Source organism: Aspergillus costaricaensis (assembly GCF_003184835.1).
Source record: "Aspergillus costaricaensis CBS 115574 unplaced genomic scaffold BO79scaffold_12, whole genome shotgun sequence".
Classification (NCBI taxonomy): domain Eukaryota; kingdom Fungi; phylum Ascomycota; class Eurotiomycetes; order Eurotiales; family Aspergillaceae; genus Aspergillus; species Aspergillus costaricensis.
Genome location: NW_020291812.1, coordinates 193,639 through 206,152, shown reverse-complemented (window position 1 = coordinate 206,152; position 12,514 = coordinate 193,639). Strand labels below are relative to the sequence as shown.

Below are 12,514 nucleotides of genomic sequence, written 5' to 3'. Positions count from 1 at the left end.
TTTTTGGAAGCATGTACTATTAAATCTTCTTCACTACAACTAGTATATATATGCCCGTTGTTGTGGCTTATAATTACCTTATTACATCTTCTTCATATTGCTATAGTTATTCTTTTCCGCTGAAAGGCGTGTAATCTTTCAATCATGGATCCATCCCACCGGGATGATGCAGATGAGAATGACCTCAGTCTGCAACTAACCAAGACCCAGACTGCTTCCAGTGTGGTCACCAACGAGCAACGTCGTGCCCTCACCAACATCGCTTCCGAGTTACACACCGAGTCGCTGGCCGCTGTCATCACCAACGAGAAAGCTCTGGATCCAAGCCACCCCCAGTTCGATCCGTATCAATGGGCCAAGGTCACCATCCGGGCTCTGGACGCCGAGGATATCGATGCTCGTCAACAAGGTATCCTGTTCGAGGATCTGTCGGTTCATGGATCTGGTTCTTCGCTTCACCTGCAGCAGACGGTGCTGTCCACCCTCATGAGCCCCTTCAAACTGGCTACTTCGGCATTTCGCAGCAAGAAAAGCACACGTCGCACGATTCTACACAGTCATGATGGTCTCTTGGAGAGTGGAGAACTGTTGCTTGTCCTGGGTAGACCTGGTAGTGGTTGCTCTACCTTTCTCAAAACCATCAGTGGTCACCTTCACGGACTGGATTTGGACCCTCAAAGCAATGTGCAGTACAAAGGTATCGCATTCAACCAGATGATCAAGGAATACCGTGGTGAAGTTTTGTACAACCAAGAAGTCGACAAGCACTTCCCTCATCTGACAGTTGGCGAGACCCTCGAGTTCGCTGCCCACGCACGAGCACCCCACAACCGGATCGGTGGCATGAGTCGAGCAGAGTATGTCAAGACGAGGGTTCAGGTGATCATGGCGTTCTTCGGTCTCTCGCATACATACAACACGAAAGTGGGTAATGATTTTATCCGTGGTGTTAGTGGTGGTGAACGGAAGCGTGTGAGGTAAGTTGGTCCAAAGGTCCCACGATGTTATAGCTTACTAAACCTATCTAGTATTGCTGAGATGGCTCTATCGAATGCTCCCATCGGTGCCTGGGATAACAGCACGCGTGGTCTTGACGCTGCCATGGCCCTCGAATTTGTTCAAGCCCTTCGCCTCTCTTCCGATCTCGTCGGCTCCTGCCATGCTGTTGCTGCGTATCAAACATCCGAGTCTATGTACCAGCTGTTCGACCAGGTGGTGGTGCTGTATGAAGGTAGACAGATCTACTACGGCCCTCAACAAGAGGCAGCTCAATACTTCGAAGAAATGGGCTGGGAGCGACCACTGAAACAGATCACCCCTGACTTCTTGACGTCCATCACCAATCCTCGCGAGAGAATCGCTAGAAAAGACATGGCAGACAGAGTTCCCCGGATACCAGCCGAATTCGAAGCTTACTGGAAGAAGAGTCCGCAATACCAAGCTCTCAAAGCTAAGATGCACAGCTATAAGGCGAGATATGCGCCCGGAGTCGAGCTCGAGAAGCGATTTGGCGAAAGCAAGCAGGCGCAGCAAGCGAAACATGTTCGTCCGAAGAGTCCTTATCTCCTCTCGATTCCCATGCAGATCCGGATCTGCCTCCGACGAGCATATCAAAGAACACGAAATGACCTTCCCACTACCTTGATTACCGTTTTCGTTCAAATCGCACTCTCGTTGATTATCGGTTCGATTTTCTACAACACACCCGCTGCCACGGCTGGCTTCTTCCAAAGGGGTGCTACCCTCTACTTTTCGGTCCTGATGAACGCTTTGATTACTATTAACGAGATCATGTCCCTTTACGCCCAGCGTCCTGTCGTTGAAAAGCAGGCCGGGTATGCATTCGTGCACCCGTTTGCTGAAGCCCTCGCGTCAATCATCCTCGATTTCCCGATTAAGCTCTTCAGATGTATCTGCTTCAGTATCATTCTCTACTTTATGGCGAACCTACGTCGTGAACCTTCTCAATTCTTCATCTACATCTTGTTTTTGATTACTACGATTGTCACGATGTCCGGTGTCTTCCGAAGCCTGGGTTCTGCCACTAAGAGTATTGGACAAGCTATGGCGCTGGCAGGTATCTGCGTCATCTGCATGGTTGTGTACACGGGCTTTACCCTGCCTCAGCCGTACATGCATCCGTGGTTCAGCTGGATCAGATGGATCAACCCTATCTTTTACTCGTTCGAAGGCTTGGTTGCAAACGAATTCCATGGACGGAATTTCGAGTGCTCAGAGTTCATCCCCAGCTATCCCAGTCTTAGTGGAGACTCCTTCATCTGCTCTGCTGTTGGTGCTGTTGCCGGAGCACGAACCGTCTCGGGAGACCAGTTCATTTCCTTGAACTATGAATACTCTTATTCACACATCTGGCGGAATTACGGAATTTTGATTGCATTCTTGGTGTTCTTCAATGCGCTTTACCTCACCATTACTGAACTGTCTCCCGGAGCGAAGCCCACGGCTGAGGCATTGGTCTTCCGTCCTGGACATGTGCCCGCCAATCTTCAGAATGATGAAGAAACTGGAGTGGAATCTGTGCAAGCCGTTACCGAAGGTGCAGGAGAGTCTGATCTCGGAGCTGCCGAAATTCCGGAACAAAAGGAAATTTTCACCTGGAAAAACCTGTCCTACGATATCCCCGTGAAGGAGGGAACCCGGAGGCTTCTCGATGAAGTTAGTGGATTTGTCAAGCCGGGAACTTTGACGGCTCTTATGGTATGTCCCGCTCTCCTTACGTACGAAGATTCTTGCTAATTGTTTTATAGGGAGTCAGTGGTGCTGGTATGTCGGCCTTCATTGACGGAATTCTATGATATAATATAACTAATTGGTTCTAGGTAAAACTACTCTACTCGACGTCTTGGCGCAGAGAGCTTCACTCGGAGTCATCACCGGTGAGCTCTTTGTTAATGGCAAAGACCTGAACGCAAGTTTCCCTCGCAAGGTTGGTTACGTTCAACAACAAGATATGCATCTGGCGCAATCGACAGTCCGTGAAGCACTTCGCTTCAGTGCCGTTCTGCGCCAGCCAAAGACTGTTTCCCTCCAGGAGAAATACGCCTACGTGGAAGAAGTGATCAAGATGTTGGATATGGAAGACTTCGCCGAGGCTGTGGTCGGAAACCCCGGTAATGGTCTCAACGTGTGCCAGAGAAAGCTTCTCAGTATTGGTGTCGAGTTGGCAGCAAAGCCGGAGTTGTTAATCTTCTTGGATGAGCCTACTTCTGGTCTCGACTCCCAGAGTGCCTGGGCTATTTGTACCTTCATGAGGAAGCTTGCGCACCACGGACAGGCTGTGTTGGCTACGATCCATCAGCCTAGTGCTCTGCTCTTTGAGCACTTTGACCGACTGCTGTTCCTTGCCAAGGGTGGAAAGACAGTGTACTTTGGCGACATTGGTCAGCAATCTCAGACATTGTTGAATTATTTCCAAAGCAACGGCGCCCGTCGCTGCGAAGTCACTGAAAACGTGAGTTATACCATCCACCCGCCATTTCATTCATGCATACTGACCTTATTAGCCCGCTGAATACATGCTGGACATCATCGGCGCGGGTGCTTCTGGAAAGTCAACCATCGACTGGGTCCAGACCTGGAATAACAGTCCCGAACGCAAAGAACTCCACGCTGAACTGGACCGCATCTGCCAAAAGGGCGCATCACTGCCGTCTCGCGATGAAACCATCGCCGAGTTTGCCATGCCTCTGTCTAGCCAGTTCTACTACGTGACACAACGTGTGTTCCAGCAGTACTACAGACAACCCGAATACGTCCTGGCCAAATTTGTTCTCGGAATCGTGTCCGGTCTCTTCATCGGCTTTTCCTTCTGGCAGTCTGACAACTCCCAGCAAGGGTTCCAGAACGTTCTTTTTAGTTTGTTCCTGCTGTGTACCATCTTTACTACCTTGGTTAACCAGTAAGTGCTACCACCATCCCTACGGCGGACTTCAGACTAACTCCTCCAGAATCATGCCCCACTTCGTCGCCAACCGCGCCCTCTACGAAGTCCGCGAAAGACCATCAAAGGTCTACTCCTGGAAGATCTTCATCATCGCTCAATTCCTTGCCGAAATCCCGTGGCACATCGTTCTTGCCGTCTGCGCCTGGGCATCATTCTACTTTGCTGTATTCGGAGCCGACCAGTCCTCCGACCGCATGGGTCTGATCCTGCTCTTCGTCATCCAATTTTACATCTTCGCCTCCAGTTTCGCCCAGTTCATCATCAGCGCCCTCCCTGACCCCGCACTGGGTGGTATGCTCGCCGTCTTCATGTTCGGTCTCTCCCTCATTTTCAACGGTGTCATGCAGCCCCCGTCTGCTTTGCCCGGCTTCTGGATCTTCATGTGGCGCGTCTCTCCCCTGTCGTACTACATCGGCGGTATCGCCGGTACCGCCCTGCACGGCCGTCCGATCGTCTGCTCGGATAGCGAGCTCAGCGTATTCAATCCCCCGTCTGGTCAGACCTGTGGTGAATATCTCGCTGATTATCTCACGACTGCCACGGGCAGATTGTATAATGAGAACGCGACTGAGAGCTGCGAGTATTGCTCGCTTCGTTCGGCTGATCAGTATCTGGCCGGTCGGGAGATTAGCTGGGATGATCGCTGGAGAGATTATGGTATCTTCTGGGCTTACTTTGTCTTCAACATTTGTGCGGCTATTGTCTTCTATTATGTATTCCGTGTGAGGCCGTATAACAAGAAGACGAAGGCGAAGAGGGCGTGAGATGTTGGTGGTGGTATAATGTGTGATGTTTTAGTATTGCATATAGATGGATTAGACAGACTAGACTTGCATAGCATTGATTATTCTCATGGAGCCAGCATGATATTGCCCTTAACTGCTTGTATTGAACAGGTATCACTAGATAGGAGATAATTGCAGTGTTTGTGAAGTGCATAACTGCCATACTGCATGTGAATTCAGCGGAGGGTTACCACCTCGCCGTGCCCTATATTCTCCTCTACTTGAAGCCCTCATCGCCGTGGCGATGTGAATCTTAGAAGAAAACAATGCGATCGTGACTCACAAGTAACACGATCTTCAATCTGATCAAGGTGTTTTTAATGATTGCAGTGCACGTCGCTGCCTAGAGGTAATGTAGCTGTCAAAGTCACCGTGTTGTGATTCACCTTGCCTTCTCAGCATCTCGATATAAAAAGACTCTGGCCTTTCTTCTCCCTCTTCTTTCTTTTTCCTTTCAATCCAGGTATTAAAGACAACTCTCACTCATACTTCATTTAGGTATCTACACTCAACCTCAGACTATGTTCATATTTCCCTATCCAAAGAGAGAACAATAGTCATCATATCAGTAACTGCAATATCAAGACCTGCGCGTCAACCCGACACTGAGATATTACAGAATCAACACGCAGATGAATGTAACATCAAAACCTCATCGCTGCATATCTACCTCCACAAGATGAGGTTCTTTCTGAAGCAGGTCATGATGAGTAATGGCCATGCCACAAGATAGCAGAAAGCCAATCCTGTTGTGATGTTATACGAACGCGTTCATCATCGGCTACAACATCACCATTTAGAAAAGTGTACTGCAGTGGCGCTGCTTCTTGTATTAACCAGAGGAGATTGATGACCAGCCATATGCTGATTCTGGTATACACTTTGTATATCGGAGGGTCGATACGGCTGTGCTTGAGATGACAGAAAAAGCCAGAGGTTCTGTCCCGTTGCAAGTGTCGGATAATGGATGAAGGCACACAACTTGGGTCAAGAGGATGGTTAGTTTTTCCTCGAGTGTCTCGGCTTGCTGTGTCCTAATCTACTTTCAAGTAGGCAAAGGTGAGCCTAACACGGAGAGGAAGTCTAGGGTTCAGACAATATGTTCTGACAATTTGCGATAGCCATCATTTTACGATACGAGAACACCAAATGCCTCACTACTTTCCTACAGATATGGTTCAAAGGGATCCAACCTATGATTCAGGAATCTACAGTCCTCTGATGAACAGCTCAATGGAGTGGCGACCAGAAACCGACAGCTCACTGCGGCTGCAAACCTCATATCTAAAACACCAGCAGTGGATCTAAAAGCATCGCGGTTTATGCCAAATTCTGGATTGGGCCCCAGAAAACAGCCCGTCAGCAGGGCAAATGGAGCAGACAGAGTGGGATGGTGCAAGCCGTGACTACCACGTCCTCGAGATTTTTCAGATTGCACTGAAGATAAATGAGCGAGTCAAGAGGCCCTGTCTATATTCTGACTGACATGTCGTCATCACTGGCATCAGTTCTCGATATCCGAGCTCTTTTGAAGCATCACATGATTTAGGGAGCAATTTCCAACCATTAGGACAAGAAATTGACTGGGACGAACTCTGTGATTCTTTCAAATTTGGAAAATCGCTGCATCTAGTGTGTTGTTGCACACGGTCTTATCGCACTACGTTGGGATCAAGTGTGTTTTCATAGTCAGACAGGCACGATACAAACATGGCTGACATGCGTCTTGATATCCACGACGATCTCTTCTGTAAGCCAGACGAGCGATGATTGCCCTTCAGTAACAATGAAGGGTACGAATGGTGCCTCGACGAATTCATACTCGTCGGCAAATTGTTCTAAGGCTGAGTGATTGGCAGGGACATGTTGTGCGAACCGCCCACTACTAAGATCTCAAGGAAGAATCAACTCCTGGGTCCACTCTGCTGCTGTGTCCAATGGGCGATCATATAGGATTGGCTTCGATTCTTATTACATGGGGCAGATGTTCGCAGAAAGGTGCGAGCAAGCACTTATCCTTCCCTGCAGAACGGATACCTTCCCCAATAATCTCCCGGTTATACCGAGGGTTGTCGTGAATTTATTTATGTCGAAATGCAACAAGAACCATTCCAAATGAATGCTTTCGAGACTATGAAGGTCCAATCTAGTTCAGCACAATACCAAGAACCTCGTCGAAATATCCAGATCTCTGGAGATGACGTACAGGGACGAAAGAATCCCACGAGCATGACATATCGCCAAAGGCGAACAGCTCGAGTAGGGAAGATGAATAAGAAGCGTGGCTGAGAATGCTGTCAAGGAAGCAGGATGGTTATTCGAGAGGAATTACTGTTAGGAAGGAGCGCACAGATGAAAAGAAGTTGCCAATCACGCATTTGATTGGTAAACTCACACGTCCCCGGTGCAGCCATTACAGATTATCTTTCGGCCATATGAAGTTGAAGAGAGCGATTCAGAGGATACTGAGGATCCGAAGTCTGCAAATTGCGCTGAGAAGGAACTCGCACAGCCTCCTCCTCAGTATCGCCTATAGAAATCTGCCATGATGCTGCCAAAGAAGCATGACCTCTGTTGGGCCTGTCTCGACCAAATAATAATTATTGCGGATTCTTTCGCCGAATGCGTTTACGATAGTCCTTTCCTTATTCCATTACAGGAACGCCAACAGATCATGCTGCATATTTTTAGTGGCGAATGACCATGAGTCGCCTTTTAAAATCTACATTCCAGAAATTGCGCATAACTAGGCATACGAACAATGTTTAAATGCACAAAGGTAGGGCCCGTGATTCCTGTTTCTCCTTCTTTACTGCTTTCCTCTACGAGAAGGTCTTCGTATGGGCAGGTACTTTCCGGACGAAGGAGAGGTACTGGCTACACACACTAGTGAAGGGCAATCTGCAGTATATTACTTCACATTGATGCAGAGAAAGGGACATTGGACAACTGTCCAAAGATTGTCCGATGAGCCAGGATGTTGCATGGGTATCGCATTTGAGATACTTGGTACATACCGACAAGGCGTAATGGATAACTCGCAATACGTCAATGCAGGCCAGATTATGCAGACTGATTTTCAACTCTTCGAACCCCAATGCGCTCTTTGTGGCAAAGCATGAGATGCAGTAAAAGAGTCACGGGCCACAAAGCTACCCGCTACCAACCTTATTGATGCGAACGATGAGACACGATAATCAATATAGATATCGGATTGTCATCAGACAGAATTATGGGTTCACACATAGCCCATGTGCTGAGAAGACTTCAGTTGGAATGGCATACAATGCTAGAGGACGCCCATGTGTCTGAGACAGGAGATGTTGACGAACACCACCCGAGCTAGCAGTGTCCAATAATTCTTTTGCCTATGGCTAGGGGGCACATGTCGACGCACTCAGTACTGGAAAATGTTTACATTAGGAATAGAAAGGGAAACTGATTCGAAAGAGAGGGTCATCGGTGAAGACGGATTCATGCCTTGCTCCTGAGTATTATATACCGGTACCTTTACGGGCGTAGTATTGACTCATGGATAAGCTTCAAGCAGTTATAACTAGGTTATGTTGATACATTGTTTGGATGGGTGAGAGGAACAAGATGAAACCGTGGACTGGCAATAATAGATGAATGGTCTTGGTATTTGATATTAACCACTCTGTATCATGCTATCATAATAAAGCCATCATTATAGCATCGTCAATCTAGCTCATGGTAGACTCATATCTCGTAAACTATCTTGTACGCCGAGATCTTCCCATCTCTGTACTCCTGGAATCCATCCGCCACCGCGTCTAATCCCTTGAGCAATTTCGGCGTATTAGGCTTCAGTGTACCCTTCTCCAGCCAGCGTGGCAACTTCTCAAACAACTCGCTAGCAAGCTCGTGGTCATCTTTCGACGCCTAGACATTAATGAAGGATTTAGTCAGCTGTACTCCAAGCCTAATTCATCATGCGGGGCACATCATATGATAGGAGGGATAGAAATACGCACGGGCCACTTGAACTCTCCATAACTGTGATCTTTGAGGAAAGCAGTCCAAACCAACACATCCGTGACGCGAGTTCCTGGAACAACATTCTTCGTATTAGCCTTTCCAGGACGCACTGTGCAGAGATTCCCGAGTCCGGGATGAAGCGCGCGTGAAGCTGTAGCAGAGGACGTCGCGTTGCCGATGGTATCAAAGACATAGCGTAGACCCGGCGCCAGTCCCCGGATCTGCTCAGCAACATCTTTGTCTTTGTAGTCAAAGGCGTACTTGGCACCAGATGCGCAGACCAGGTTGAAGTGCTTGGGGCTGCATGTCGTCACTACTTCGAAGCCGCAGAGAGAGGCGAGTTGGATGGTGTATAGACCGACGCTTGCTAAACTAAGTCAGTATTGTACTTGGTTCAGTGTCATGGGGACTTACAGCTACCACCCCATACCAGGATCCTGGTACCCTTGGCTGGGTTGCGATTGAGTGCAAGACAGCCTTTCGAGAATAAAGCTAGCCATGCTGTAGCTGCGGCTAGGGGAATAGTGCTGCCTTCTGCGCGCGAGATATTGCTGGTGGTAGGTAGCTTGAATGAGACTCGTTCATCTGCTAGGCAGTATTGGCTGTATGCGCCGAGACCTTTGATCTCTCCTACAATCAGGAACGGGTCAGCTTGGATTGTCGAGTGAATGCGGTGACTACATACCTCCCCAGACTAAGCCAGCAATGATATCACCTTTGGCGAGTCGGGTAACCTCACTGCCTAGCTCAATAACCTCGCCGACAAAGTCGCATCCAAGAACTGCGCCATCGCCAAACGCGTTACTATCGAAAGATTGCACTATAGTGTGTGAGTGGGGTTGAATGCAGGACAGGTAGGATGGGATTGGGTGGTGGACCAACCATCGGTCGGGTTTTGTGCAGCATGCGACAGCTTGACTAGCACTTGATTCGAGGCTGGAGATGGCAGGGGGATCTCTTCTTTGGACAGCTTTGGTGGTTTGCCATCTGTAACGCGGACAACGAGCGCTGTGTTTGATGGGGTGGCCATTCTGGTGAGATGCTGGTCGGTATTCTGTGCTATTTCGCGTGCAGACCGAGTGGAAGGTTCTTGCCAGGTCAGTTCGAGGTCGTACTTGAAGGGTACTTTTGCACAATAGCTATTTAGAGATATTTATAAAGGAGCGCGAGAGACTTGGTGAATGGGCTAACAGGCAAGGTGATTGATAAGCGCGCTAAAAGCGAAGCAACATGCGGGGAACGGGAATCCCCGCGTCAGGAGATCCCCGGCTATTTCCCGAGATACACTTCCGAGTGTTCGCTTAGTTTTTATATCGGTAATATCCCACCTTTTAGATTGGTTATCGTATTTCGTCTTGCATTCTCAGCCGCGCTTTCGCATCAGTGGCTGCAGATAGCTCAATACACATTCCTGCACTCCCACCGAGCTATGTGCCACTCCATCCACCACGTCCAGCTGAGCCTCAATACCGTCTGCTTTCCAACTGCTCTGCAACTGCTGTAGCGACTGCGATCGTCCCTGGTCCATCATCACTACCTCCCGCTTTCCCATCTTCTCTTTGCCACTGTTTTTCTCGGATGCCTTTTCCGCAGCCATTCGTTGGGCCATCACTTTCTTCGCCCAGTCCCAGAACTCCTTTCCCCCATGGACCTTCACGTCTTCACTTCCAATAACTAGCTGAATCTGCACGTTTCTCATCACATCCTTGTCTAGCTTTTTACCGAACACCTCCTGGAAATTAGCAATCCCACTCGGCCATGCCAGTTGCTCATCAAGCATTGTCACCTTGCCCGGGGCACCGACGCTCACGGCCGCCAATCGCTCAGGGTGCACGTAGAGAAACCGATGCGCAAATTGCCCTCCACCAGAAAACCCCGCTAAGAAGACCTTCTCTGTGTCAATTCCAGGCCATACTGTAGCCACTTCATCTAGAATTGCCAGAAGCGCAAGATCAGAGCGCAATGTCGCTGAACGCAGCACCTTGTATGAGTCGAGATCATTGGGCCCATCGATGTTCGCGGGGAAAAGCGGGGCAAGAATGGCACAGGGAGTGGATTCCGCAAAGGAGGCATGCTCAGGTCGGATGGAGCTGTTGCGGCTGGTACCATGAATATTGACCAGCAAGGGAAGCTTGGGTTTGTCATAAGGGCTTTCTTGAGAGGCGCCGTTGGGGTCTGGATTGTAATGTGTGGGAGGGATGTACAGAGTGTAGGACACGCGCGGTTCAGCTGCCAGAGTGCGCTGGGGGATGTGTCCGACGAGAAACGCCGACTTAAGGAACTGTGGCGGTACTTCGGGAGTGGTAAGAGGTATGTCCATGATTGCGCGACTCTGTTGCAGATATTCCCTCAGGTGTGGTCGGAATACTACAAACTGAGCGTCCTGCGACACTAGTAGTATATAATCTGACGGTCGGAAAGAACGGAATGCCGATATGCCGATGACTAGAACTGTTGGGCCGTAAGCGCTAAGGACAACGTTTACCCTTAGGGATGAGAACGGCAGATTGGAGCGTTATAAGTGTAAGCTGGATAGAGTAGTAAAACTGTAGCAAGCGTTCAACGTTGAGAGTTTATTCCGAGCCGTAAGCCGCATGCCCGATCTTAAGTGGTTGCGGGGACATGCGGAGGGTAAGTGGATCCAACAGATATTGGTACCAACAAAAGCGTTGAGAACATTCCTTTGTGGCCGATCTGACATCTCTCATCTCAGTTGGGTGAGCGATTAGGTCAGGTGGAGTTGAGTTGCTTATCAACTTATTCCTCACACCTCGTTGTCTTCATCAGCAAACAGCGCCTACTCCCAGTATGTCGATTCAGCTTGTAGGTTTCTGACAATATCATCCAAACGTCAGTACACATCTGGGAAAATCATAGGGATGGACTTGCTGGCCATGGCACACGTTGAGAGATCTTCAGTACCCTCGTTGCACAGCGCTTGCCGTGTAATAGGACTCCCTGGTCATGGCTTGTCTAAGCTGGCAATATGTGGTACTTTCATTGATCTCTGGGATTGTAGAACTTTAGTCAACGGAGGATAGTGGAATACTTGGTCAGAGGAGCTCAATGACCGAAGTACCGAGACATGCATAGCCGGACATGATTGTTGGCAACGGTGAGTCGTTGTTGGAAGGATTTGGGCAAAATCACCTGATCTGCAGCTGATCGAGTCACGAGAGCAACGATGCATTGATCTATTCCTTCCTCCCTTCACTTCACCCCTATCTCCGTCTACCCAGTCTTTGGCTTTTCATCGTCCGATGACAAGATTCGATACTTCATGCCGCATGGTCATCCAACTACATAAACCCCAACCCCTGTCTTAACCGGGTCCGATGTCTGGACTGCGATGGCTCAAATATGTGGGCTATCAGAGGGGCTGTCTTTCATTCCACCAGAGTCGCTTCTCAAGGACGAGTTTGCAAATCAGAAGCTGTCTATATTACATACGGGCGTGTCTTCCGATACACAACCAAATAATTGCTGACCAGGGGCATGTCTCGTCGAAATAGTTGCAGCCTAGAAATTGAGCAGATGCGGTGCTAATTGAAGACGCGCAGGCGTTCCTCTGGTTCCCCGCAACTTACGGAGTGCATCGGAGGAAGATACTGGTTTCCGACTAGTGGTACGTCTCTTTCAAAACTGGTTATATTTCATCTTCTATATTGCCCCTTAACTGGACAGCTTGAGTGGACGGCGAAGAGGATTCTAGCGTCATTAACAGCTAGCAGCATCTTACGATATATTAGAGGAAGCGAAACACGCG

General features: G+C 48.9%; 3 protein-coding genes across 3 annotated transcripts; 1 reads left to right on the top strand and 2 right to left on the bottom strand.

The window, feature by feature from the left end:
• The first annotated feature begins 13 nt into the window (after positions 1-13).
• BO79DRAFT_263372 (ABC multidrug transporter) lies at positions 14-4,815 on the top strand. The gene is made up of 6 exons (XM_025686676.1): positions 14-977; positions 1,029-2,718; positions 2,769-2,784; positions 2,841-3,472; positions 3,525-3,919; positions 3,969-4,815. Exons 1-6 carry the CDS (start codon positions 145-147, stop codon positions 4,726-4,728), a joined length of 4,326 nt encoding a protein of 1,441 aa, XP_025540627.1. The 5' UTR covers positions 14-144; the 3' UTR covers positions 4,729-4,815.
• A 3,590-nt stretch (positions 4,816-8,405) lies between these two features.
• BO79DRAFT_286793 (zinc-binding alcohol dehydrogenase family protein) lies at positions 8,406-9,897 on the bottom strand. Its single transcript, XM_025688508.1, has 5 exons — positions 9,631-9,897; positions 9,434-9,568; positions 9,163-9,378; positions 8,745-9,115; positions 8,406-8,652 (listed from the first exon to the last, which is right to left on the bottom strand). The coding sequence occupies exons 1-5, from the start codon at positions 9,776-9,778 to the stop codon at positions 8,470-8,472; spliced, it is 1,053 nt and encodes a 350-aa protein (XP_025540626.1). The 5' UTR covers positions 9,779-9,897; the 3' UTR covers positions 8,406-8,469.
• A 214-nt stretch (positions 9,898-10,111) lies between these two features.
• On the bottom strand, positions 10,112-11,068 carry BO79DRAFT_237000 (poly hydrolase; the record flags this gene model as incomplete). The annotated part of the gene is made up of 1 exon (XM_025684648.1): positions 10,112-11,068. One exon carries the CDS (start codon positions 11,066-11,068, stop codon positions 10,112-10,114), a length of 957 nt encoding a protein of 318 aa, XP_025540625.1.
• Between the last annotated feature and the right edge of the window lie 1,446 nt (positions 11,069-12,514).